General features: G+C 43.4%; 1 protein-coding gene across 2 annotated transcripts in view; it reads left to right on the plus strand.

The window, feature by feature from the left end:
- The window catches only part of AMFR (autocrine motility factor receptor), a 705,232-nt gene that overhangs the window by 214,457 nt on the left and 463,617 nt on the right, over positions 1 to 27,158 (plus strand). For both annotated transcript variants that reach the window (XM_033940583.1, XM_033940582.1), the window contains one exon: positions 3,217 to 3,350. In XM_033940583.1, the coding sequence (XP_033796474.1) occupies positions 3,217 to 3,350 (134 nt within the window). The remainder of the gene's footprint in view (positions 1 to 3,216; positions 3,351 to 27,158) is intronic.

Here is a 27,158-nt window from a genome sequence, read left to right on the forward strand (position 1 = left end):
TCTCTCCCTGCCCTTTCTTTCTTTTTTCTCTCTTGATGCCCCCTTTCTTTTTTTCTGTTTCCCTTCTGTCTCCCTGCCTGCCACCTTTCTTTCATTCTTTCTCCCTACCCTCCACAAAGCCACTGCTGTCACCATCGGGGGAAACAGGCCCCAAAGCCACCGCCGTGGCTGCCCCAAGCTCTCTCTGCTTCCCACCGTTGGGCCGACCAGCATTCCCTCGACGTCAATTCTACCGTCGGAGAGGAAGTTCAGCCCAGCCAGGCAGCGATTGGCTGGCCCAAACTTCCTCTCCGACGGCAGTCTTAGGGGGGGTGCACCCCTCCTAAGGCTGCACCTGGGGCGGACCTCCCCCCCTTGGTACAACACTGAAGAAGTCCGATACAGTCGGGGATCTTGAGAGGAGCCGCCGCTGCATCTTTCCACTTAAAATACACTAAGGCGAGCAGGGCAGGCCACCGCCGCTTCCTCTCACCTCTGCCCGCGAAACGAGAAAACATATGAGCGACGCCACTGAAAATAGTGAGCTCAGCTTAGAGGAAACATTGGTCCCCCATCCATGGTACTGCTGCCTCTGACTTTTCCGGAACCGGAACTCTTGCTGGCCCATGCTGCATCCTCCACGCCACTTGGTCACGCTCTCACGCACACTCCACAACTGTCACTCCCACATTGTAATCCTCTAGCTGTATCACCGGAACACACAGTTGTAGCAGGAACAAAAGCAAAAAAAAAAGGTTTACCAGATCCCAAAAAACCCCCAGCTGTGTCCACTAGGAGGCAGTAAAATCCACTCTGATACCACTTTGTGTGACAGGATCCTGGCTAGGCCTAGTTGCCTCTCTGAATAAAGGTGGTGGAACACAGCATTCAGTGCCTCCCAAGAATTGCACACTGAGATTTCCCTGATTGAATAAAGCAAAACACTTTAATGGTAAACAAACTTCAAACACACTTGCAGAAATGGCACGAGTAAAAAGAAAAAAGGCTTCTATGAATTCAGTTCATTCTGATTAGGAAACAAGTAAGTTCCACTTTAGCACAAGCCGTGCTTTTAGACTCAGTCCAGTCCATAAACAAAAGTCCAAAACTTTTCCTTCTGGCCTCACTCTTGGGCCCATCAAAACAGTGCATTAGCCAAACACTTCTCCTTTGAAAAAAACACTCTCACTGGCTCTGGCTGTGGTCCTGTTGGGTAGAGCCGAATCTCCGACAGGCTGGGAGGAGATAGACCTGTACACCACAGGTGTTGCCACCCTCCTAAAAGACAGGCTCAGGTTTTACTTCTTCACCCCCAAGCACAACCCAGAGCAGTGCACAAGCTGCTCCAAAAATGAAACTCAAAACTTTCAGCCTCTGGTTTCTACAGTCCCTGGGGTAGCTAGAACCCCGCAATGCCCGAGCATAATAATCTGGCAGGCTTTAAAACAAAAGGCCAAAATGCAAAACTCCAGTGAGGAAAAAACTGCTTGGCTTAACAGCCTACTCACAGTCCATCAGTTGTTCTTCCCAGTCAGGCAAAACATAGTCCTCTTGGCACTCCCTATCATAGTCCTCAGGCTGGGCTTCTGAGACTGGTTTGGTGTGGCTGGCATCCAGTTCCTCCATCTCCAAGTCCTCAGAGAAACTGCCTTGAGCTGGCCCTGGTTCAGCTGAAAAGACTGGCTTCCTTCCCAGCTTACGTTCAGCTGCTTGTTCCAGCTGTTTCTCCCCTTTCTCTGACGAGGAAAACTAAGTAAATGGGAGCCTCAGCAACCAGCCATGCCCCCTCCTAGCGGGGATAGACAATCTCTTAAAAGGCCTTGCATTCTCAATGTCAGCCTGAGCTCTGTACACTCTTAAAGGGATGGGCTCCTTTCTAAAGTCATGTGCAGGATTTCTACACTGTTCAGGATGTTTCCTGTACCCGGTAACACGGTTTTTAATGGGGCTTACAGGGACTTTCTCCCTGTTTCTGGTAGGGTTAGCCAGATTCCTGTCACACTGCGCTCCTGCTCCTTACGAACCGGCCGGGTTGCCATAGAAATTGCCGAACACCACCCTGCAGAGCTGGATACCTGCAGGCAAGGCTCCCAAAACAGACTGCGATCTGGTCGAAATGTGAGAAGGGACTCGAGTACAGGAACAGAGCCTCTCAGCGTATGCTCAACCACACGACGTCACCGGAAGTCACGGCATGGCTTTTAGATACATAGCTTTAGCACACACAGGCTATTTGGAGGTAGTTATTTGCCTTTGGGTCCTCTGTTAGCCCACTCTGGCATTTAGGGACTATTTTGGTACATCCCACTTGTCTAGAATGTTTCCCTATTGCCCTGGAAAAAGAGATTATGTACTTCCTGGTAAGCTATTGTTCAGTAGATAGAGGAGACATTGTAGACTCCTACCCTGTCCTTCCTGTGCCTGCCTACTGTCCTTTTAATAATAATAATAATAATAATTTTATTTTTATATACCGCCAAAGCCATGAAAAGTTAGAGGCAGTTTACACCAAGAAGCGCTAGACAATCAGCGGAGGTCAACAATTGAAAGACATCTATACAGTCTTATACAATGGAAGAAGTAGAAAGCTATATAGTTCTTAAGGTTAATGGTTGAATTTGCAGTGCTATAAAATTCTTAGTTTACAAATCGATTGAACAAACTCGTTTTTACCAAGTTCTCCAAGTTGATTCTTGGATGTTAGTCATCCCTTGGGCTAGGAAGACTGTATATATGTCACTGTTTTATGGAGGTGTCATTTCTGAACTCCTTCAATTCATTTATTGTCTTCTTCCAGTTGGTGTTTTTATGTTTGTTCTTGAGCAGAACACTTTTTTATGGTCTTCATTGGCATGAGTGTCTAGTTCACATTTGTAAGGTGGCTCTTGGTTCTTGAGTACTAACTGTAGGTAGAGCTAGAGAGCACACTGAAATAGAGCAGAGTCGCAGAGAAAAAATCCAGATTGGATTCCTTCTGCATATGGCACGTGGCCATTTGTCTAGAATGTCTCCCCTATCTACTGGAAGAGAGCTTACAAGGGTAAGTACAAAATCTCTTTCTACTTTACAGATTAGATAGTAATTAAATATTAATATCTTGTTTAGAAGCATACCAAGTAATTACATATACATAATCAATCCCAATATATTTTTTGGTAATAGAAGAAAGCTGGATCAGTGGAGGAAATAGTGTTTGGTATACTTTTTTTCCCTGATTTTCTTTTCTATTCCCTTTAGTTGTTTGGTAATATTTGGTTATCCATGGCTAGTCTGGTGATTTTCATGCAGCTGCGTTACCTCTTTCATGAGGTTCAGCGTAGAATACGTCGCCATAAAAACTACCTACGTGTAGTTGGAAACATGGAAGCTAGGTATGTAATGGAAATGTGGGGGAGGGGGGTCTTGTAAGGTAAAGGGAACATTTTTTAAAGGCTGTTAAAAAAAACCCAAAAAACTAAATTGGTCAGGTTTTCAAGATACTTCTATACATGAGTTTCTAATGAAATGTGGATCATGAAAGAAACATTTTCTCTCAAAAGATCTACGCCTGTTTCTCTGAGGACAAGCAGGTTGATTATTCACACGGATGGGTGTCATCTTGATGGAGCTCCTATGTGGAGGTATTTTCTAGTGTTCTGCTTCAAGAAGCCTTTGCAAGTGGGTTTCTGCCTACCATCTCCACGTTGGACTAGTCATTCTTCAGTCTTCTTCAGAGTTGAAAAGACATACCACAATTTTATCCCCTCAGAGCATCAGAGTTTTACATTTGATTCAAACTGTTCTTGTCTTGCCTTCGAGTCGCTCTTGTGTAACGTAACACACAGGGCCATTGTTCTACTTCCTTTAGGGATTGGGGTTTTTTCAGCACTTTTGTTTCCTTTTCTTTTGCTGTGGTGTACTATGCCCCTTTAGGCCAGGAGTGTCAAACTCAATCACATAAGGGGCAGAAATCTAAAACATAGACTAAGTCGCAGGTTGAATTTTTTTAAATTAAGATACTTAGGGGTCCTTTTATTAAGGTACGCTAACCGATTTAGCGCATACTAAAGATTAGCACACACTTAATGCACACCTTAATAAAAGGACCCCTTAGTCTTAGTAGAAGTATATGGTTACAACCTCTCCAACTCCATGCTGGCTCTGCAATGTAAACAAAATAAATAAATACTTTTCTTCTCTCTTTTAGGTCCTAGTTCATGCTTGCTGTCTAACACCAGCTCTTGGCAGGATACACATTTCAGATTTGACATATTGTAATCACAAAACATAAAATAAAATTATTTTTTATACCTTTTGTTGTCTGGCCATTATTCAAATCATGTTGGTCCCACAGGCTCTGTTTGTCTTCTGATAACTCGCTTGCCAGGGTCTCCTGCCCATTTGTCGTTTTCTTCTTTCTTGCTGCTAACCATTCATCTTCCATCTCTATCCTCTCCTTCCGTTTCCTTTCCCTTCTGGCAGCTTTAGGTTTTTTCATCTCCATCCCCGCAGCTGCAGCGATGGACCCCACCATCCCCAGATCCACTGATTACCTCCGTCATTTCGGAGAGGGTGCCGTTCACCACTACCCTCTGAAGCCTACCTCCAAGCCAATTCCCAACCCATTTCGTCAATGTGTCGCCCAATCCTATAGAACTCAGGTTGCTGAACGGCACCCCCTCCGAAATGACAGAGGTAATCAGTGGAGTGCCGCAGGGCTCGGTCCTGGGCCCAATCCTATTCAACATCTTTATAAGAGACTTGGCAGAAGGGCTGCAAGGTAAAATAACATTATTCGCTGATGACACCAAACTAAGCAATGTAGTGGGCAAAAGCACAACAGACATAAATTCAATGTCCGACAACATGATGCACGACCTACTCCTACTGGAGCGCTGGTCTAGGTCCTGGCAACTCAGCTTCCATGCCAAAAAATGCAAAGTCATGCACCTGGGCAGCCAAAATCCATGCAAGACTTACAGCCTTAATGGCGAGATCCTAACAAGAACTGAAGCAGAACGAGACTTAGGGGTGATCGTCAGTGAGAACATGAAGACTGCCAATCAAGTGGAGCAAGCTTCATCCAAGGCAAGGCAAATCATAGGTTGCATACGCAGGAGTTTCGTCAGCCGTAAGCCCCACCTAGAATACTGTGTGCAATTCTGGAGCCCGCATTACCGTAAGGATGTGCTGAGACTGGAGTCGGTCCAGAGAATGGCCACCCGGATGGTCTCGGGACTCAAGGATCTCCCGTACGAGGAACGGCTGGATAAGTTGCAGCTGTACTCACTCGAGGAACGCAGAGAGAGGGGTGACATGATCGAGACATTCAAGTATCTCACGGACTGCTTCGAGGTGGAAGAAGATATCTTCTTTTTCAAGGGTCCCGTGGCAACAAGGGGACATCTGTGGAAAATCAGGGGCGGGAAACTGCACGGGGACACCAGGAAATTCTTTTTCACTGAAAGGGTGGTTGATCGCTGGAATAGTCTTCCACTTCAGGTTATTGAGGCCAACAGCGTGCCTGATTTTAAGGCCAAATGGGATAGACATGTGGGATCTATTCACAGAGAAAGGTAGGGGGAGGGTCATTGGGGTGGGCAGACTAGATGGGCCGTGGCCCTTATCTGCCGTCTATTTCTATGTTTCCTTTTCTCAACTACCCTTTCATCCAGCATCTCTCCCTCCTTCCACACCACCCCAGGGTTCACCATCTCTCCCTTTCTCTGCCCAACTACCCTCCTATCCAGTATTTCTATCCGCCCTCCACACCATCCCTTGTGTCCAACTTCTCTCCCTTTCTGTTCCTTCCCTCCCTCCATCATCCCATTGTTAACCATCTCTCTCCCTCTTCTCTGTTTTTAGACCCATTATTTCTTCCCCTCCCCTACACCCTCAGTCCGGCATATCCACATCTGTTTGGACTCCTCCTTCCCTCCCTCCGTGTACTTCTACACCAGGGCTCCCCCTCCCAGGCCTGCATGTTTCCCCCCTTCTTTTTAGCGTCCTCCGGCTTCCCGGTCTCACCTTTAAAGCAGCCTGCAGAGTATTGTCAATCGGCTTTAGTGAACCTAGCAGGCTGCCATCAGCCTCCGCAGTACGTTCTCTCTGCCGCGGTCCCACCCCTCCTCTGATGTACGGGATTGCGGCAGAGGGAACGTGCTGTGGAGGTCAACGGCAGCCTGCTAGGTTAACTACAGCTGACCGGTGATCCTCTGCAGGCTGTTTTGAAGGTAAGACCGGAAATCTGAGAGAAAGATAGTGGACAATGGGATGGAGGGAGGGAAGGAATAGAGGGCATTTACATGCGGGCCAATTCTAATTACCCTGCGGGCCAAATTTGGCACCCCTGCTTTAGGCTTTGAACGCTCTAGATGGCCTCATTTGTCAAAAATCTAGTCTTTTGATTTCCAGCATGTCTCAAAGACCCATGCATTACCTATCATATGGCTATCAATGCTGAGGCCCACAGGTGTGTTGTCATTGATACCTATCAGGAGGATGTCAATTTCTAGTCCCTTGATGAAGGAGGCTTCCTTGGTCCTGGATGCCTCTCATCCCTTAGTGCCTATTAACTCTCCCAAGTCTGATCATATTGTCAGCAGATCCATGGAGTATTTTCACGAGTCTGGTGCAGACTGTTCCCGGATGACTGACGAAGAATCTCTTGGAGGAGGAGTCCATTGATCTACCCTAAGATCCTTCCTCACCATATGAGAGGATAGTATCTCCCCCTGAGGAGCTCTCCTATACTGATTTTTGTTAAGGAGATGGGTAAGCCTATCCCATTTATTTTCATTTTGTAGTTTTGACATAATTATTAGTCAAGACAAAGAAATAATACAATACCATTTCAAACTTTTAAATAACACAACAGTCAATAATGAAAATTTACATAAGAAAAGCAAAAGACTTTCTTTTTCTCATCATAAAGGCAAAGAATTAAACCAAAATATAAGTTTACTGTATTGTAACATTAGACCTCAATTAAAGGGGGGAGAAAGCAATACAATCACTGAAATCTCTAATCAAACAATGCAAAGAAAATAAAAGATGGTAGCTGAGAGGGAACAAGAACCTTATTAATGAGCTGACTTGAAACAGAAATTCTCTCAAGTATTCTAAATTTGCTCTTTAGCAGAAAAAAATTTTGTCAACTGCTGAGGTTCAAAAAATCTATTCCCTTGATAGGTCATCACACATTTACAGGGGAATCTGAGTACAAACGTCGCATCTAACTGCAGGACCCTTGGTCTCAAAATGAGAAACTGTTTTCTTCTCTTTTGGGTCGTTCGTTACACGTCTGGATACATTCTCACTATTTTAGTCATAAATGGTATATCCTTAAACTTAAAGAACAACTTAAGCATCCATTCTCTGTCAGAGTCAATAGCAAATTGTACAAGCAGCATAGCAGTTGCCGGTATCTCATTATCGGAACTCTCTAGGAAATTTGTCCAAGTCCAAACTATCAGCAGATAAATTCTGCTGGTTTGGTTTCTGAACAGGTGGTCTAGTTGGTAAGTAATATATTTTGGTGAGAGGCGGATAAGAGGTTTCAGGAACTTTCAAAACTTCTTTCAAATACTTTTTAAATGTATCTTGTGCTGAAGTAAGTGGTAATTTTGGAAAGTTTGTAATCCGAAGATTACATCTTCTGGTCATATTTTCCAACATTTCCACCTTAAAATTAAGGTTTCCACTGTCCCTTACCCACACCGAGGCCTGGGACTCCACTGTTTTTATTCTGATTTCATGTCCATCCACTTTAGTTTCCACGCTTGATAGCCTATTTTTCAGTTCCAAATTTTCGGACACAACAGTAGTATAATGTGTAGTAAGTTGCTGCATTTGAGTCCCCAAGGAGATTTGCAAACTAGATATTGCTTCCCAAAGTGTCGCCATATTGAAAACCTTGGGCCTCTGCATAGGTATCAGTTCAGAACCCAGACCCTCTGATGTAATTAAAGTACCTGGAACTTCAGCTGGAGATGAATTCAATGAGAGGAAATCTTGAGGCAATTGCTGTTTCAACTCCTCCGAGTGCTCTGGTAGCTGAATTGGCTTCACAACTCCTCCTGCTGAGTCGACTCTCAAACTCAGCTGGTCAGAAGAGGGAACACCCTGGGACGTTCTCTCTTCCATCTGCTGCTCTAACGCCCCAGGACGACTTGGAGGACTCCGCTCCTCCGGAGATATCGATGTTGTCTCGAGGGAGAGCTCTAATGCTTCAGCGGGCATGTGCCTGTCCCATTTAATTTGGAAACTGAGGATAAGCCCAGAGCCAAGCTGTGGGATATTCTCAAGTTCAGTTCCCCACCAAAGAATGAAGATATGGCAAGAATCCTCTCTGTACAGCCTATTCATAAGACCAACTTGATGTATAGAAGGCTTCTAGATTTGAAAAGCTATATCTTCCTTATCATTCTGTGATGATTGAATCAGCTCTCAAAATAGTCAAGAGTTTCAAGACTCAATCTTATGTGCTCCTTTGAAGGGAGGCTAGGACATTGGATACTTTTAGCAGGAAAATATTTCAGAATGTTAAGCTGTCATCCCACATGAGCATACATATGCAGAACTTTGTAAGCAATGTTACTGACTTTGCAGACTCCCTTTCTAAGGATAAAGCTGCAGAATTTTGCCAAACAGTAGCCAAGCAAGAGGACTGTTGAAAGCGCATGGCCTATGCTTTTCATGTGGTATCCAGGGCTACCACAATGGGTATTGGAATGTGCAGACTCAAGTGGCTGCATGGCAGATGTCCTTAGCTGGGAAAACAACCTTTTTGAGAACAGGATGGAAGAGGTTGCTAACTTAAGAAACATTCTGATATCATCAGTCACTATCCTAGCCCTCTACTAGGTTCTCATCTTCCAGGAGCTACCAGGTCAGATGTTACAGGAGGACCTATTTCTTTCAAAGGCAAAGGCTGCCTCCTTACTCTCTTTTCCAGACTTTCTATGCCTCTCACTCCCATTTACAGCAATAGAGAGCTCAAAAGCTTCAGCTGGCTCCCAGTTAAAACAGGGTGGACTTTTAATTGGTTTCAAGAGAGCATAGTCAAAATCAGTCACTTTTCCAGACATCCTATTACTAGGAGGGAACCTGAATTTTTTATTTTCAAGAAAGGTAGCCCTTATAACCTCAGATCAGTGAGCTCTCAAAATAGTCCAGACAGTCTACACCCTGCAATTGGAATTCACACTGCCAAATTGACTCCTGGGAGCATCAAACCTTAGCTCTCAGCATCAGGAACTGCTTGCACTGGTGCTGTTCTCTTTTATAGGCCAGAGTAGTCAAACTCGCCACTAGGGAAAAAAGTGAAGGAATTCTATTCCAGGTACTTTCTGATCCAAAAAAAGACAGTGAGGATACTGCCCCATTTTAGACCTAAATGACTTGACCAAATTCTTGGTAAAGCAAAAGTTCAGCATAGTTTCCCTGGTCAACCTATTCCCCAGGATTCAGGAACAAGGTTGGCTACACTCTCTGGCCTTGAATGATGCCTACACCCACATAACGATAAAGATTCTGAGTAGGGAAATACTATCACCTGTACCTTGTTCTTGCCTTTTGGACTTGCAATCAGTACCCAGGATCTTTACAAAATGTTTAACAGTAGTCACCGTATCACTATGCAGACAAGGAATGCCCATGTTTCCCTACCTGGAATGTCAGAAGAGGGAGCACAAGAATCTGTGGGCAGAACTATTCAGGTGCTGAAGCTATTAGGGTTTATTATCAACTACCCAAAGTCCCATCTTGATTCTGTTCAGAAATTGGAATTCATAGGAGCCATGTTAGACCTGGTTCAGACCAGGGCTTTTCATCTAGAGCAGTGCATAGAAAACAGGATTTCTATTGTGCTGCAGGTCCACCAAAGCCAACAGGTATCGACTTGGCAAATATTGAGATTGTTGGGCCACATAGACTTCATGGTACATGTTATACTTTTGGCATGCATCTATAAGAAGTTGGCACGTAGAGACTGTGAGTTCCAGCTCCTAGTAACTGATCCACTTTACTGTAAGTGTCATAATAGGATAATTCTGCACATGCAGCTTAAGTTCCTTACTAAGGTAGTGTCGGAATTCTACCTTAACCAATTAACCTGACATTTCTTTTCCAAACCCCATGCCCACCTTGGAGAAAGCACATGACAAGATAGCCTTGTCTTATTGGAGTTGACTAAAGCTCTCAGAAAATCCCTGCTTTGTGTGTGTTAATCCTGTGGTAAGCTGACATCAGCAAACAGGCTTATGCTTATGCCCAGGCTAGAATGACACTTAAGTCATGCCACGACTCTCAGTATCAGAGCTATTTGTTGTGTTGGTAAGAACAAAAGAATTGCCGCTGCTGGGTCAGACCAGTGGTCCATCGTGCCCAGCAGTCCGCTCACAAGGGGCCCCCAGGTGAAAGACCAGTGCTCTAAATGAGTCCAGACTCACCTGCGTATGTTCTAGTTTAGTAGGAACTTGTCCAACTTTGTCTTGAATCCCTGGAGGGTATTTTCCCCTATAATAGACTCCGGAAGAGTGTTCCAGTTTTCTACTACTACTCTGGGTGAAGAAGAACTTCCTTATGTTTATACGGAATCTATCCCCTTTTAACTTTAGAGAGTGCCCTCTCGTTCTCTCTACCTTGGAGGGGGTGTACAACCTGTCTTTATCTACTAAGTCTATTCCCTTCATTATCTTGACTGTTTCGATCATGTCCCCTTTCAGTCTCCTCTTTTCAAGGGAGAAGAGTCCCAGTTTCTCCAATCTCTCACTGTACGGCAACTCCTCCAGCTCCTTAACCATTTTAATCACTCTTCTCTGGACCCTTTCGAGTAGTACCGTGTCCTTCATGTATGGCGACCAGTGCTGGACGCAGTACACCAGATGAGGGTGCACCATGGCCCGGTACAGCGGCATTATAACCTTCTCCGATCTGTTCGTGATCCCCTTCTTAATCATTCCTAGCATTCTGTTCGCCCTTTTTGCTGCCGCCACACATTGCGCGGACGGCCTCATCGACTTGTCGATCAGAACGACCAAGTCTCTTTCCTGGGAGGTCTTTCCAAGTACCGCCCTGGACATCCTATATTCGTGTATGAGATTTTTGTATCACTTTACACTTATCCATGTTGCTATGTCGATGCCCATTTCTTGAGCTTGATTATGTCACATTGCAGATCTTCACAATCCCCCCTGTATCTTCACTATTCTGAACAACTTCGTATCGTCCTCAAATTTAATCACCTCACTCGTATCAATGTCCAGATCGTTTATAAAGATGTTGAAGAGCATGGGTCCAAGCACCGAGCCCTGCAGCACCCCACTGGTGATGCTCTTCCAGTCCGAGTATTGTCCATTTACACCCACTCTGTTTCCTATGCTCCAGCCAGTTTTTAATCCACATGAATATTTCACCCTCGATTCCATGGCTCACAATTTTCCAAAGTAGTCATTCATGTTGAACCTTGTCGAATGCCTTCTGAAAATCCATATATATAATGTCGACCAGGTCGCCCTTGTCTATCTGACTGTTTACTCCCTCGAAGAAGTGCAGCAAGTTCGTCAAACACGATCTGCCTTTGCTGAAACCATGCTGGCTGGTCCTCATCAGACCGTGTCCGTCAAGGTGATCATTGATGTGATCCTTTATCAGTGCCTCTACCATCTTTCCTGGTACTGAGGTCAGACTCACCAGTCTATAGTTTCCGTATCTTCCCTCGAACCTTTTTTGAAGATCGGCGTAACATTCACCACCTTCCAGTCTTCCGGAATCTTTCCCGATTTGATTGACATATTGGCTAATAGTTGAAGCAGTTCAGCTATAGTCCCTTTCAATTCCTTGATGATCCATTGGATGGATGCCATCCGGTCCTGGAGATTTATTGCTCTTAAGCTTATCGATCTGCCTGCATACCTCTTTTAGACTGACCATCAACCCTGTCAGTTTCTCGTCTTCGTTTCCAGTATATAGCCTGATGGGTTCTGGTATGCTGTGTATATCCTCTTCGGTAAATACAGATGCAAAAAATGTGTTCAGTTTGTCGGCGATTGCATTGTCCTCCTTTAGCACTTCCTTTATTCCATGGTCATCCAACAGTCCCACCGCTTCCTTCACGGGTTGTTTCCCCTTAATATATATCGAAAGAACAGCTTTAAGTTTTTCGCCTCCTTGGCTGTTTTTTCCTCTTAGTCTCTTTTGGCCCCTTTTACCACCTTATGGCACCTGTATTGATTTTGTTTGTGCTTATTCCTTTTTTCGTCCATTCTTGACTTTTTCCATTCCTTAAACAAAGTTTTTTTGTCTCTGATTACTTCCTTGTTTTTTTTCCTCTTGGATCCCTTGCTGATACACGGTATATATAGATTTTGTGTCTCGGTGGCTGTGTCCTTAAAAAGGGACCAAGCTTGCTCTAGCATTTTTACAGTGTTTATCCTCTTCCTAATCTTCTTCCGCACCATGCGTCTCATCCCTTCGTAATTCTCTTTTTGGAAGTTCAGTGCCGTGGCAGTCGTTCTGGACCAATGTTTTGCCCTTGTGTCCAGGTCGAAGCAGATCATGTTGTGATCGCTGTTTCCCAGCGTTCCTTCTACTTCTACACCTTGTGCCGGTAGCCCACTTGAGATCTTCCTTGGTAGAGGATATTGGCAATTTGCAGAGCTGCAATGATCTGTCCACACATTCATATCCCACTACAGCCTAGAAAAAGATTACAAATATAACAGCTAGTTTTGGTCAGATAGTCCTTCAGAGATCGTTTGGGGTCTAGATTTCAATTGAATTAAGCTCCACTTCCTAGCCCATTTTACTTCTGTTCCAAGCTGTCTTTAAAACAAAACAAACATATGTGTTTGAAGTTACACCTTGCTCATTGCAGGCTGTTGCAGGATTTAGTTACCCTTTTTAAGTTTGACAACCTGGTAGCTAAGGATTTGCATCTGTGTCAATCTATCATACTACTTACCAGTGGTGTGCATCAAGGTTCTGTTCTTGGGCCTGTTCTTTTTAATATTTTTTTAAATGATATTGCTGAAGGGTTGTTGGGTAAGATTTGCCTCTTTGTGGATGATACCAAAATCTGCAATAGAGTAGACACACCGGATGGTGTGAATACATGAAGAAAGATCTGGCGAAGCTTGAAGAATGGTTTGAAATTTGCCATCTAAAATTTAATGCTAAGAAATGCAAGGTCATGCATTTGGGCTGCAAAAACCCAAGGGAACGGTACAGTTTAGGGGGTGAAGAACTTATGTGCACGGCGGAAGAACGTGACTTAGGTGTGATTGTATGTGATGATCTTAAGGTGGCCAAACAGGTTGTAAAGGTAACGGCGAAAGCTAGAAGGATACTGGGTTGCATAGGGAGAGGTATGGCCAGTAGGAAAAAGGAGGTATTGATGCCTCTGTATAAGACTCTGGTGAGACCTCATTTAGAATATTGTGTACAATTCTGGAGGTCGCACCTTCAAAAAGATATAAAAAGGATGGAGTCGGTCCAGAGGAAGGCTACTAAAATGATGTGTGGTCTTCGTGATAAGGCGTATGGGGACAGACTTAAAAATTTCAATCTGTATACTTTGGAGGAAAGATGGGAGAGGGGAGATATGATAAAGACGTTGAAATACCTGCGTAATATAAATGTGCATGAGTCGAGTCTCATTTGAAAGGAAACTCTGCAATGAGAGGGCATGGGATGAACTTAAGAGGTGATAATTTCTGGAGTAATCTGAAGAAATACTTTTTTATGGAAAGGATGCTGGATATATGGAGCAGTCTCCCGGAAGAGGTGATGGAAACAGAGACTGTGTCTGAATTCAAGAGGGCCTGGGATAGGCATGTGGGATCTCTCAGAGAGAGAAAGAGATAATGGTTACTGTGGATGGGCAGACTAAATGGGCCATTTGGCCTTTATCTGCCGTCATGTTTCTATGTTACTTGTCCTTGGAGGAAGCAGTTACTCACCTATAGCAGATATTATTCTTAGACAAGCGGGCAGCATATTCTTACAAATGGGTGACGTCATCCATGGTGCCCAGCACAGACAGTGAAAAGTATAGTTTCACTTTAAGCTTTAGCAAGCTTTTTAGACTTTCTGCACCGCCCATGCACTAGTGTTTTCCCGCCCGATGCCAACTCACGAGGACAACTTCTCTTGTTTCTCCGTTGAGTTGCCTTCCTGCTTATTTTTTTAATAAACTTTTTCAAGTTCTTCTCTCTACTTATTTTTCAAAAGAAAAGAGAAGTATAAAATAGAAACGTAAAAAGAATAAAGTAACTTTGGACTTTCTTCAAACTTCATTCGATGTTCAATGGCCTTTACAATTCCATCCTTACTTCCTGTGGTGATTATCGATGGATTTTCGGCCTTGTTTCTACTCTAACCCAGCTCGCCCTCTTTGACTCTGAGGCTATAGATTGCCAGAAGATGAGCACTATTGATTAATGTCAAAGTTTTTCTTATTTTGTTTTTCTTTTGACATATAGATCTGGAGTCAGACTTCCGGTGACTGGAACTTGCCATTACCGGTAGACTCGATAACTCCATCTACATGTATCGGTGGCATATTAACATCGACTCCGGTTGATGCATGCCTTTCTGTACCAATGTTTATTCTATACCTTCATTGGTGGCATATTAGCATTGAGTCTGTTTGATGCATGTGTTCTGTACCAATGTATCAACCACGTTGATGCAGATGCATCACAGTGGATACTGCCCTGCCAATTAAGCATGAAGTCCATTTGATGCATGGCTTTCTGGGCTATGCAGGTTGTCATTTCTGAAGTGCATCACCTTTTCAGGCACTCACGCTTTGATACCTGTGGCACAGTTATTTGTTGATGCTTTCTTTTAGTAATATTCTTTTATTTGATAAATTTGATGAGCTGTTTGTGATCTACAGTTACGATATTAATCTGGATCCATGACACAATATTAATGTTTACTTGTTTTAAGATTTGTGTTTCATGTAAAGCTACTTTAGCATCTTTTAAATATTAATTTTTAGATCTTTTGTATGTCTTTTAACATGTTTTAAGATTATGTATGTATACTTTGTTAACTCTTTAGTTGTAAACGGTATAGAAATTTTTTAAAATAAATACATGGTCATGGTGCCTCATTGATCTGCATTGGTACCAATCCAGGCTAAGTGTAGCATATTCAACAACAGTACTTTTTTCAGGTTCTTACATCGTAGCATCAATGATTATCGAACCTTATGTGGTATTACCTTGCATGTAGCAGTTTGTCTTCAATATATAGTGCCTACATCGGTAGTATCTCTCCGGGATATATCGTCGAGGATTAACTCCACATGCTACCGATGTCTCCTCCTATGCAGGTTGTCTCCTCTTGACCATACATCCTTGTTGAGGTCTTCTACCCCTTGACATCTTGCGGCACCTTTGCTACCTGCTCAGTCTTAGATATCGGTGCGGGACAGTGTCGACCTTATGCACTGGACAGAGTATTCATCGGAGGGGTAACGAAGACATCGGTTCCATTTCAGCTTCTATTCTTCAAGTCATCGATGCCGTTCATCTTCAGAGTATTGGTCTGTATCCAGAGGATATCTCTCCCGATCCCAGCATTGGCGATCATTTATATTGGAGCATTGAGCATCATTGGAGCCTCATTGTCTGTCTGCACTTCAGAAATATTCAGGCTCACAATAAATCTCTGACTGCGCATCCTCTTTTTTCCCGTTTTAAAAAAGGACTTTTCAATATCAACCCACCTCTCCATCTACCTCCAGTGGTTTGGGATGCTAATGTTCTCATCAGTCTGATGAAACCTCCATTTGAGCCAATATTTTGTACTCATCTTAACTATCTTGCTTGGAAAGTGGTATTTTTCATCTCCAATCAATTCTGCACCTTGTGTGAGTGATCTCAAGTTTCTTAATTTTCAGCAGTCTTGTACTTATCTTCCTATGGACTCCACTGCGCAAACTCGCATGAGAATGGAAATTCATGTTAATCACATTTGGCATCGCTGTTATCTTGGAGCATCAGTACAGATCCAAAAGAGGACTCGATCATGCAAAGACTAGTGGGGGTATCTAACATGGGTGTAGAGCCTGTTCAATTAAGATTCCTTACCATGGTTTTAAACAAACAATATAATGGCGTTGAAACTACCTTTCCCTACTGCTTCAGGAATCTACCGTGGGGGTAGAGCCTCTAAGGTGTATTTTTTCCAGTTGTCTGGATACAAGCATGCAAAGGCAAATGGTGGCTTCTAACATGGGTGTGGAGTCTGTAAGTTAGATTCCTTACCATGTTTAAAAAAAAAACCAAACCCCGCCCCCAAAGAAACAGTAAGAAAACTTTTGTACTTTTGCATTAACAATGGACATTCTCTATATTAACTATTGAAGCAGCATAGTTCTCTGCTTTATCTTCTAAGCAGGATCAACCAGGTTTTTCTACTGAAACATGCCTTCCACTATACCATCAATGTTCATACAATACTTTTCAGGAGGCTCACGAATTTGCTTTGAAATATTTTTCCCTACACATGTGTCTCATATTATTTAATGGACATTATCCACAACATGTTACCCATGTTTCCTCTTCGATTTTAAAGTAAGAGGGTAAAGGAGTTCAATGGCACGAGTTTATTTCTTTGATTTTCCTGTCACCTTTGTAGATGCTTTTGTTTCATGTGGCACTTATATTAGGGACCACATCTATCATAGCTCGTTCTCCATTCCTTATTTTACTTGGGTAACATTTTATATATTTTGATTCCCCAGTTTCTAACGAGCTATTACTTGGAGTCAATAGTTTTAAAAGTTCAACTATGCTTCTCCCATGTAAACGCAGGGGTTAGGTGCAGAGCCGGCCTGCAAATAGGGAAAAATCACGAATAATTTTTTGGGCCGGCTCTGACCCACCCCCGCTTCCTTCCTGTGTCCCCAACCTTACCTGTTGGTCTAGCGGTGATGCGGAGCAGGAGTGATCTTCCTATGCTCCTGCCCCTTGCAAAGCCGTCATCAAAATGGCTGCCGTGAGTTCCCGTTGTAGTCTCGAAACTACAACGGGAACTCAGGGCAGCCATTTTGATGATTCTGCATGAGGCAGGAGCATAGGAAGATTGCTGCTGCCCCTTGTAACCGCTAGACCACCAGGTAAGGTCTGGGGAGGTTCGGGCAGCCTGCAAAAAGAAGAAAAAAAAAATTGCAAATAACTGAATTCACGAATCCAGAGGGAGAGTTGTACTTTCATGGGCTCAGGCTCCCTTTTTCATGATATTCTGTCCTTACGAAGCTCCTCTTGAGAAAACTTTTTAAAAACAAAACAGCACTCAAAACCACTTCTTTCTGGCATATCCATCACATATATTTAGATTCAACTGACTCTAGGAGGTTGTTTATTATCTTTCAACCTCCATACACATAGGTTTTATCGGACTTTTCCGTTTACCTCTAGTGGAACATAGGGTTCATTTCTTCATTAGGTTCGCTCCCTTGCCTCCGCGATCTCACATCAGACAGTTTATAAGGCAACTCAAGTTTTTCTGAGTTCTTGGAACCCAACTCTTCCTCTATCCCTTTTATTTGAGCTAGGGAGTGCCATTTGTGAGAATATGCTGCCTGTTTGTCTAAGGATAAAGCACAGTTACTTACTGTAACAAGTGTTATCCTGGGACAGCAGGAAGATATTCTTACAATCCGCCCACCTCCCCTAGTTGGCTTCTTTACTAGGGCATCGAACTGATGACCTTGCAAGCTGGCATTGGGCGGGAAGGCACTCGCGCATGCGCGGTGTGGGCAGTCTAAAAAGCTTGCTAAAGCTTAAAGTGATACTACACTTTTAACTGTCCGTGCCAGGGCTCCATGGATGACGTCACCCATTTGTGAGAATATCTGCCTGCTGTCCCAGGATAACACCTGTTACAGTAAGTAACTGTGCTTTCTCTGAGGACAGCAGAATGATTATTTTTGCAGCCCCCCCCCCCCTCCTCTCCTTGGAATTGCATTCTGTGAGTTGTTATATTAGACTGGTGCATCACTTCCAAAGGCATCTTGAAGTAAAATGCTGGGAGATGTCTCTGCGTAGATGATCTGTTGATGTTACCCATTTGTGAATAATCATCCTACTGTCTGCAGAGAATACCTACTACAGGTGAGTAAATTCACTTTCTCATTTGTTTCATTCTTGATTCTCTTGTTTTAATTCTGGTATGATTGTTACTATTTTCTAATTGAATAGGATATGTGGATAACTTTATGTAGATCATTTGAATCTGAAAATTGCTGTGCATTAAAAAAAAAAAATAGTAGGCTCTGTGAATATGGAGCGTTATTTAAAATATACATAGTGTTTGAATGTATACATTTTTAAGCTATGCATCACTAGAGAAGCAGCTTTACAAAAAAAAAAAAAAAAAATCACTAGTAGATTTGTGTGTGGTGTAGCAGTATTTACAAGTGTCTATTTGTAGTGGAAAAGGCATATGAGTCTTGAACCAGTGGATTGTTCACCTCTAATCGCGAGTTGTATAGAAGGTATCACACAGTTTTTTTGGCTGCACCTCCTGTATCCCTGGGCAGTACTGCAGCTCCTCAGTTTTACTTTATACATACATGCAAGTTGAAGGTGTCTGTCTGATCTCTCTGATTTTTATATATTTTTGGGTGGTTTTATCCTGAATTTGAGGCTTCTCTGTGCTCCCGTTTTGCTGGAGCAGCTCTGCCTGGGAGAAGAGACATTCCTATCAGAAGTCTGGGGTTGGGAGGACAATCCTTTTACAGGGCACCCACCTAGCCAGTCAGCTGTAACACTTTTGGAAGGCTCAGGAACCATTTCCCCGGTAGCAAGGCTCACTTTTGGTTATTACCAGAGCTTGAGTGTAGGCTGTGTGGCCCCGTATCGTTCCTTAGGGCTCTATAGTATGCTGGCTGCATTCCCCCCTCCCCTGACAATATGTGAGAAGCTGTGGGGATATGGAGTCTCATGCTATACCTTAGCCTGACAGCCCAAAGAAACAAAAATAGGGCAAAAAAATCTCTCTAAATGATCATGAGTGGAGTGATTGAAAATGATATCCAAAATAAGTGTAGAACAATCATTCAGGTGTTCATAATCACATACTTTCAACTGTATACAACTGAAAGTATGTGATTATGAACACCTGAGTGATTGTTCTACAGTTATTTTGAGCCCAAAGAAACAAGTATTTGGAGTCATTTTACATATTCCAGCTGCTGTTTAAGCTGAAGCAGGCACAATACCACCATAACTGTGAGTATAAACCATTGTGGTCTATGGGAGACTTTGGAAGGGGGGAGTATCTTCTAATTGCCTTTTTGGAGGTTTCTGGGACTGAGATTTGGATCCCCTACTTTCTAAAACACCTTTCCTGAATTTTTTGTGTTTTTATTTAGCTCTCCTGAGCCGTATTTTGGTGCCAAAATGCTGCTGTGGTGGCCATCTTGGATTTCTCAATCTGATTTAAAAAGCCTCAGTCTACCTTCAAAACACCTCAGTTTTGATTAAAATAGATATGAACTCCTCAGGCTCTTTTACTCCTGATTCATGCCAAATTTGCGCTGGATGGCCAGCTGAGGACCCTCTGTATTCTACATATTGTGTGGCACATGATGGGGGTGGGGAGGGAACAATGAGCTTAGCCCCCTCTGATCCCTCTAGGGCTGGGGAGTCATGATGGCTCATTTGTTGGGACAAAAATCCCTTCCAGAGCCCTTGGTTAGCGATGCAGTGAAGCGCAGTTTCTCGGATGCCTCTGGGCCCCTGAGGAGACGAGAAGAGTTATTGCAGATGTCCTTAGGACTTTACCCCTGATTCAGGACTTTACCCCTGATTTTATTCTGATGTCTGAAGTCTATTTGACTTATTGGGGGTCACACTACACTGTCCAGGGGTCCTACCAGCTGTTGGGCCAGGGGGATTTACCCCCTCAGAGCAGTACCACCTCTGAAAGGTCCCCTGCTGCAGGAATCAGAGGTCCAGTTGGAGAAGGACTAGGCCTGGGAATAGGAATCAATGCCTTTACTCACTCAAAATGAATCCAGTTTTGGAGGATTCAGGGTCACAGGCTGGGGATCACAGTCAGGAGTCTATGGCAGCCCTGGACCAAGGAGAGGATCCAACTGTGTGTCGACTTTTAAATTGGCAGCTTTGCTGGGGTCATCACAGAATCATTGCAGGTTTTGAAGCTGGAACCCCTGCAGACTGCTGTTGTTCAGCATTCAAGGTGGCAAAACAGGTAGAAAAGGCAATGGTCAAAGCCAGGAAGATGCTTGGTTACATAAGGAGAGGAATGGCCAGAAAGAAAAGGGAGGTAATAATGCTGTTGTATAAGTCTCTGATAACTATTTGGAATATTGTATGCAGTTTTGGAGACTACACCTTCAAAAAAATATATAAATAGGATGGAGTCGGTCTAGAGGACTGCTGCAAAATTGGTTATTGGTCTTTGTCATAAATCATATGGAGATAGACTTAGAGACCTTACACTGGAGGAAAGATGGGAGAGAGGGGATATGATAGGGACTAGTGCTGCCTGATTTCCGATTCGTATCAGGTGAATCGATTCATTGTTAAGAAAAACCGGATTCACCGATTCAAGTCGGCCCCGAGACCCATTCAGGCTTTACCTCTGCCGCTGCCTGCCGGAGTCATTCCCATCTAATATAACTTCCTGTTTTGTGAAACCAGAAGTTACATCAGAAGAAACGAAAGGACTTGGGAGCGCCGAACAAACCTCGTGTGGATTGGTGCCGGTGACAACAAAGGAATTATTTGTATTTTGGCTGGCTCTCTGCTTCTCCTTCATGCATTTCTCCTCTCCTCCCCGCGATTGCACATCCACAGTATAAATAAATGAATTGGACAGAGAGGCTGGGGAAGCTGAGAATCGGACAGGGGGGCTGAGAAAGCTGAGAATCGGACAGGGGGGCTGGGAAAGCTGAGAATCGGACAGGGGGGCTGGGAAAGCTGAGAATTGGACAGGGGGGCGGGGAAAGCTGAGAATCGGACAGGGGGGCGGGGGAAGCTGAGAATCGGACAGGGGGCAGGGGAAGCTGAGAATCGTACAGGGGGGCGGGGGTAGATGAGAATCGGCAAGGGTGGGCGGGGGAAGTTTTGGGGATGATTTGCTTTGGGACTGGGGAAGCTGAGAATCGGCAGGAGGCTAGGGAAACTGAGAATCATCTCTGTGGGCTATCAGAAATTTGCTTAATTATCTACTCAAAACAACATTTTTGCTATTTACTTTCATTGTACCTAAACTATTATTCAGTAGAAAAAATTTAGTTTGTTCAATCAAATCCTGTCTGGACTAGTGCTGCCCGATTCACGATTCGAATTGATTCACTGATTCGAATCAGGTTAATCTATTCGAATTGATTCAATTTTCAGAAAATTGGCCTCCCGATTCAATGACCGACCCTTCCCCTGTGCCTTCCTAAATCAGGAGCTGCCTCTTGCTGGCCGTCCACTGCTGCTTCTTCTTGAGGGGGGAGGGTCAGTCAGAAAGGCCTACCCCAGCTTCCCCGCTCTTACCTTTAAGCTAATATGGCAGCCTGCAGGATCGCTAGTGCTATAGCGATCCCTGCAGCTGCCCGTCGTCCTCAGCAGTACGTTCTCTCTGCTATGGTACTACCCCTGACGTCAGAGCAGGGGCAGGACCATAGCAGAGAGAGACGACGGGCAGCTGCAGGGATCGCTATAGCACTAGCAATCCTGCAGGCTGCCGTATTAGCCTAAAGGTAAGAGTGGGGAAGCTGGGGGAAGATACAGGCTTGCGGAGGGAGCAGGCGTTCATGGTGGTGGGCAGGCCTTTGCGGGGGGAACAGGTGTTCATGGCAGGGAGCAGGTCGAAGAGTGCTTTCACGACATGGAGGCAGGCCTTTGCGGGGGGAGCAGGTCTTCATGGCAGGGAGGCAGGCCTGTGCAGAGGGAGGAGGAGGAAGGAGTAAGAGAGAGGAGGAAAGATGCCAGACCTGGAGTGAAGTGAAGGGAAGAGAGAGACCAAACCAAAAAGAGGGGGAGGAAAGCAAAGGGAGGTGCTGGACTAAAGGAGAGAGGGAGAAGAAATGCAAGACCACAAGGGGAAGGGTACAAGAGGGACTGATACTGCTCCAAAGTAGGTGGGCAAGATGCAGGATGGCAGGAGAGATAGTAGGAGAAAGCCTGTACCTGGGGAAGGGGATACAAGAGGTAAGGAAGAGAGAAAGAAGCTGGATATGGGGAGAAATAAGATGCTAGGCATGGAGGGAGCATAGGAATAGGGACACAAGGTGGACAGTTCTGGAGAGGAGAATAGGGACAGGGACACAGAAGAGAAATGCTGGTTGAGAAAAGGAGAGATGGTAGATCTGGGGATGGTGGGGTCCATCGCTGCAGCTGTGGAGGGATGGAGATGAAAAAAAGGAAAGATGCCAGACCTCCAGGGGAGGGAAAGATGCCAGACCTCCGGGGGAGGAAAGGGAAACAGAAGGGGAGGACAGAGATGGAAGATGGATGGTTAGCACGGAGAAAGAAGGAGAGCCTAATCAGAACACAACCAGACCTACATGGGACCAACATGATTTGAAAAATAACCAGACAACAAAAGGTAGGAAAAATAATTTTATTTTCTGTTTTGTGATTACAATATGTCTGGTTTGAAATGTGTATCCTTCCAGAGCTGGTGTTGGACCGTGAACATGAGCTAGGATTTAACAGAGTGAGGAAAAGTATTTTTTGTTTGTTTATTTTGTTTATACCACAGGACCAGTGTGGGTAGGAGAGGACTATAAAATAAAGCCACCAGGATGTTTGGAAAAAACTACCCAATTGGGCAGGAAAATCGCATCGAATCGAAAAATCGAATCGAATCAAAAATTTTTTTCCCTAGTCTGGACATTGGACTTCTATGCGTGAATGTTCTACTTCTCATAGAAGTCCAATGTCCAGACAGGATTAGATTGAACAAACTAATTTTTTTCTACTGAATAATAGTTTAGGTACAGTGAAAGTAAATAGCAAAAATGTTGTTTTGAGTAGATAATTAAGCAAATATTTTTAATATTGCTTGCTTATGGACTGGGGGAAAAACTGTTCATGCAAATGTCTCCAAAACTGCTTTAATGGAAAATGTGATTTTTTGTGTGGTTTTTTTTTTTTTTTTTGTTTAAGTAGTTTGTGAAATTTATTGTGTTGTTGATGCCTGCTGGCATCCTTGCGGACGACAGTTTGCAGTTTTTTCCAGGCATTGGGAATGCGCTTCTGGTTTTTGCTTTCTGTCAGGAAATTTTATGAATGCAAACTTGTATGAAAGTGTTTTGTTTCTATTTTAGGGTACTGACTAAAAGATGGACAAAACAGCTGCTGGAAATAAAGACTCTACTTGTGCAACAAGTTCATTAGGGCAACAACGTTCCGTAATATGGTCTGTATTTGATCATTTGAATAATGGAAATGTTAGATGCAAGCTTTGTAAAGTAGATGTTAAACACAATGGTGGCACCTGTAATCTGTGGCAGCATGTTGAAAGACATCATAAAGCAAAATATCTTGAGCTACAAGCCAGCGACACCGCTAGAAAAGCTTCTGTACCATCCAAAGGTTTGGTTTCATCCTTCTTCCAAAAGCCACTGCAGCCAGCAGATAAAAAAAGGATTGATAATGCACTTTATTTCATTGTCAAAGGCATGCAGCCATTTAGCGTTGTAAAGGATGAAGGCTTTCTTCATCATTCACAATCTTTGAATGGAGGCTATACATTACCATCAAGGCAAACTAGATCGAATGATTGATGCTAAATATGAAGATGTTTAGCATGTTATGGATAAGCGTCACCATCTTAAGTATGTAAGCATCACAACAGACCTCTGGACAAGCAGAACCATGGAGGCTTATGTACAATCATAGCACATGACATATCTAAAGGCTTTCAACCAGTCAATGTTGTGCTGTAAATGCATCACATGCCAGAGCAACATACAGGTGACAATATTGCTGATACAATTGAAAATGCTATGAATACGTGGAAGCTAGAAGGCAAGGTTTTTGCTGTTGTCACTGATATTGCTGCCTCAATGAAAAAAACAGTGGGCAAACTTATTCGAAAAGGTGTCTGCATGGTCCACTACAACTGCTTTGGACATTTACTTCAGTTGTGTGTTGAAGATGGACTACGGTCTCAGCAAGCTATCACAGATGTCATTCACAAATTCCGTGATAATGTTAGCACATTTCATCATAGTACAATACCCACAGAAAGTTTGAAGACGGCTCAAGAGACTTTGGGAATGCCTGTAAAGAAACTCATTGGTGACGTAAAGACTAGATGGAACAGTACTTACCTCATGTTACGAAGTGTGATTGAGTTACAGCAACCTATCAGCTTATGTTTATGTAACAGTAAAACCACAAAGAAATCAGCACTTTTGGAATGTGACTATGATTTAGTACACAAGCTTGATGATATATTGGAAGTTTTTGAAGAAGCAATTACAATTGCATCTGGTGAGCAATATGTTACTGTATCTGTTGTTCATCCAATGGTTGAACACCTGATAAATTCCATTGGCAAGTTTGGCAATGAATCAGGTGAATCAGATATAAGAGCTGATAATGATGGGGATGAGGGAGAGGGCTGTAGTGATGATAATGAGTCAAGAAATGTAAGGATCATCAGTTTCTTCACAGAAGAACTGAAGAAGAGTTGATTGCAAAGATTTCAAGACATTTTGTATAATAACTCTTACAGATGAAGCAGCTTTCTGGACCCAAGATTCAAGTCCTCATATGGTGAAGTAACAGATATAACTGCATTTGTTATACAAGAGATCCTGAAGATGCAAACACCGAGCATCCCACCAGCAACACTAACTGCGCCAGAAAGCACTCCTGTGGCACCTGAACAACTTCACACACAGGATACAAATTTACCTCGTCGGTGACACAAGCGCAGCTTTTGAAAAACAGTTAAAGATACTAATGTGACTGTCATTAAAGCTAGACTTCCATCGATGTCAGACAATGATGGTGAAATCAGCCTCAGATGCAATGCAGAGCTTGCATGCTATAAACTTGAAGAATCCTTGGAAACTGGTGGTTATGTATTTATATACTGGCATGACGGACAAGAGAAGTTAACTTTACTAAGCCAGAAGTTCCTATGTTCGCCAGCAACTTCTGTTCCTTCAGAAAGAATACTCTCTGCAGCAGGTCAAATAATTGCTGCTCAGTGGAGTTGTCTGAAGCCAAACAAAGCTGACAAACTAATATTTCTAAATAAGAACTGGAAAATGTAATTCATTTAATCCATGTTTCTAACTAATTTTAAAGCTATATTATAGTTTGGATGTTCCTATTTTTGACATGATATTGCCTTGGTTAAATAAAATGTTTAAACTTAAAAAGCTGTGTCATTGAAAGTTAATTAAATTGAAAAATTGATTCAACAAGGTGAATCGAATCAAAATATTTTTCTCTTAATTGAGCAGCACTAATAGGGACGTTTAAATATCTCCGTGGCATAGGAGAGGGCATAGGATGAAGTTAAGATGTGATAGGAATAATGTAAGATGTGACAGGAATAATGTAAGAAAATACTTTACAGAAAAGGTGGTAGATGCATGGAATAATCTCCCAATGGAGTTGGTGGAGATGAAGACTGTACCTAAATTCAAGATACATAAGAACATAAGCATCGCCTCTGACGAGTCAGACAATGGGTCCATCATGCCCAGCAGTCTGCTCCTGCGGCAGCCCCCCCAGGTCCATGACCTGTAAGTGATCTTTTACCTAAAACATTTTATTCCCTAATCATTTAATACCCTGTATAGTAAACCTCTATCTATACCCTTCAATCCCCTTTTCCTTCTGAAAATCATCCAATCCCATTTTGAAACCCAAAATTGTACTCTGCCCTACCACCTCCTCTGGAAGCGCATTCCAGGTGTCCACCTCCCTCTAAGTGAAGAAGAACTTCCTAGCATTTGTTCTGCATCTGTCTCCTTTCAATTTTTTTGAATGCCCTCTTGTTTTTGTTGCCCCCGCTAGTCTGAAGAATCTGTCCCTCTCTACCTTCTCTTTACCTTTCATGATCTTATAAGTTTCTATCATGTCCCCTCTAAGTCTCCGCTTTTCCAGGAAAAAGAGCCCCAGCTTCTCTAGCCTTTCAGCATATGAAAGGTTTTCCATGCCTTTTATCATCCTTGTTGCTCTTCTTTGGACCCTCTTGAGTATCGCCATATCCTTCTTAAGGTACGGCGACCAGTATTGAATGCAGTACTCCAAATGCGGGCGCACCATCGCCCGATACAGTGGCAGGATAACTTCCTTCGTTCTGGTAGTGAGACCTTTTTTGATAATGCCCAACATTCTGTTTGCCTTCTTTGAGGCCGCTACGCATTGTGCCGCCGGCTTTATTGTTTTATCCACCAAAACCCCCAAGTCATTTTCTAGTTTGCCTTCCCCCAGTACCATCCCCCCCATCGTGTAGTTATACATCAGATTTCCTTTCCCTATGTGCAAGACTTTACATTTCTCTACATTGAAGCTCGTCTGTCATTTATTTGTCCACTCACTCAATTTGTTCAGGTCCCTTTGTAGTTCTTTACATTCCTCAACCGTTCTACCCCAATGGAGAGTTTTGTGTCGTCCGCAAATTTTATAACTTAGCACTTTGTCCCTGATTCCAGGTCATTATTGAATATATTGAACAGCAGCGGTCCCAGCACTGACCCCTGAAGGATGCCACTTGTGACCCCTTTTCAGTCAGAGTAGAGTCCCTTTAATCCTACCCTCTGTTTCCTGTCTGCCAGCCAATTTCTGATCCATCTGTGCATGTCCCCTTCCACCCCATGGTTCCACAGTTTCCTTAGTAGGCGCTCATGGGGTACCTTGTCGAAGGCTTTTTGGAAGTCCAGATATATGATGTCTATGGGGTCACCTTTGTCCAATTGTTCGCTTATCCTTTCAAAGATGTGCAGTAGGTTCATTTGGCATGATCTTCCTTTACAGAAACCATGCTGGCTTGTTCTCATCAGATTATTTTTTTTCTATATGCTCATTGATACTGTCCTTGATCAATGATTGGACCATCTTCCCCGGAACTGAGGTTAAGCTCACCGGTCTGTAGTTCCCCGGGTCGCCTCTCGATCCTTTTTTGAAGATAAGTGTAACATTCGCTATCCTCCAGTCCTCCGGGATTACCCCTGTTTTCAAGGATAGGTT

Source organism: Geotrypetes seraphini, chromosome 4 (genome assembly GCF_902459505.1).
Source record: "Geotrypetes seraphini chromosome 4, aGeoSer1.1, whole genome shotgun sequence".
Classification (NCBI taxonomy): domain Eukaryota; kingdom Metazoa; phylum Chordata; class Amphibia; order Gymnophiona; family Dermophiidae; genus Geotrypetes; species Geotrypetes seraphini.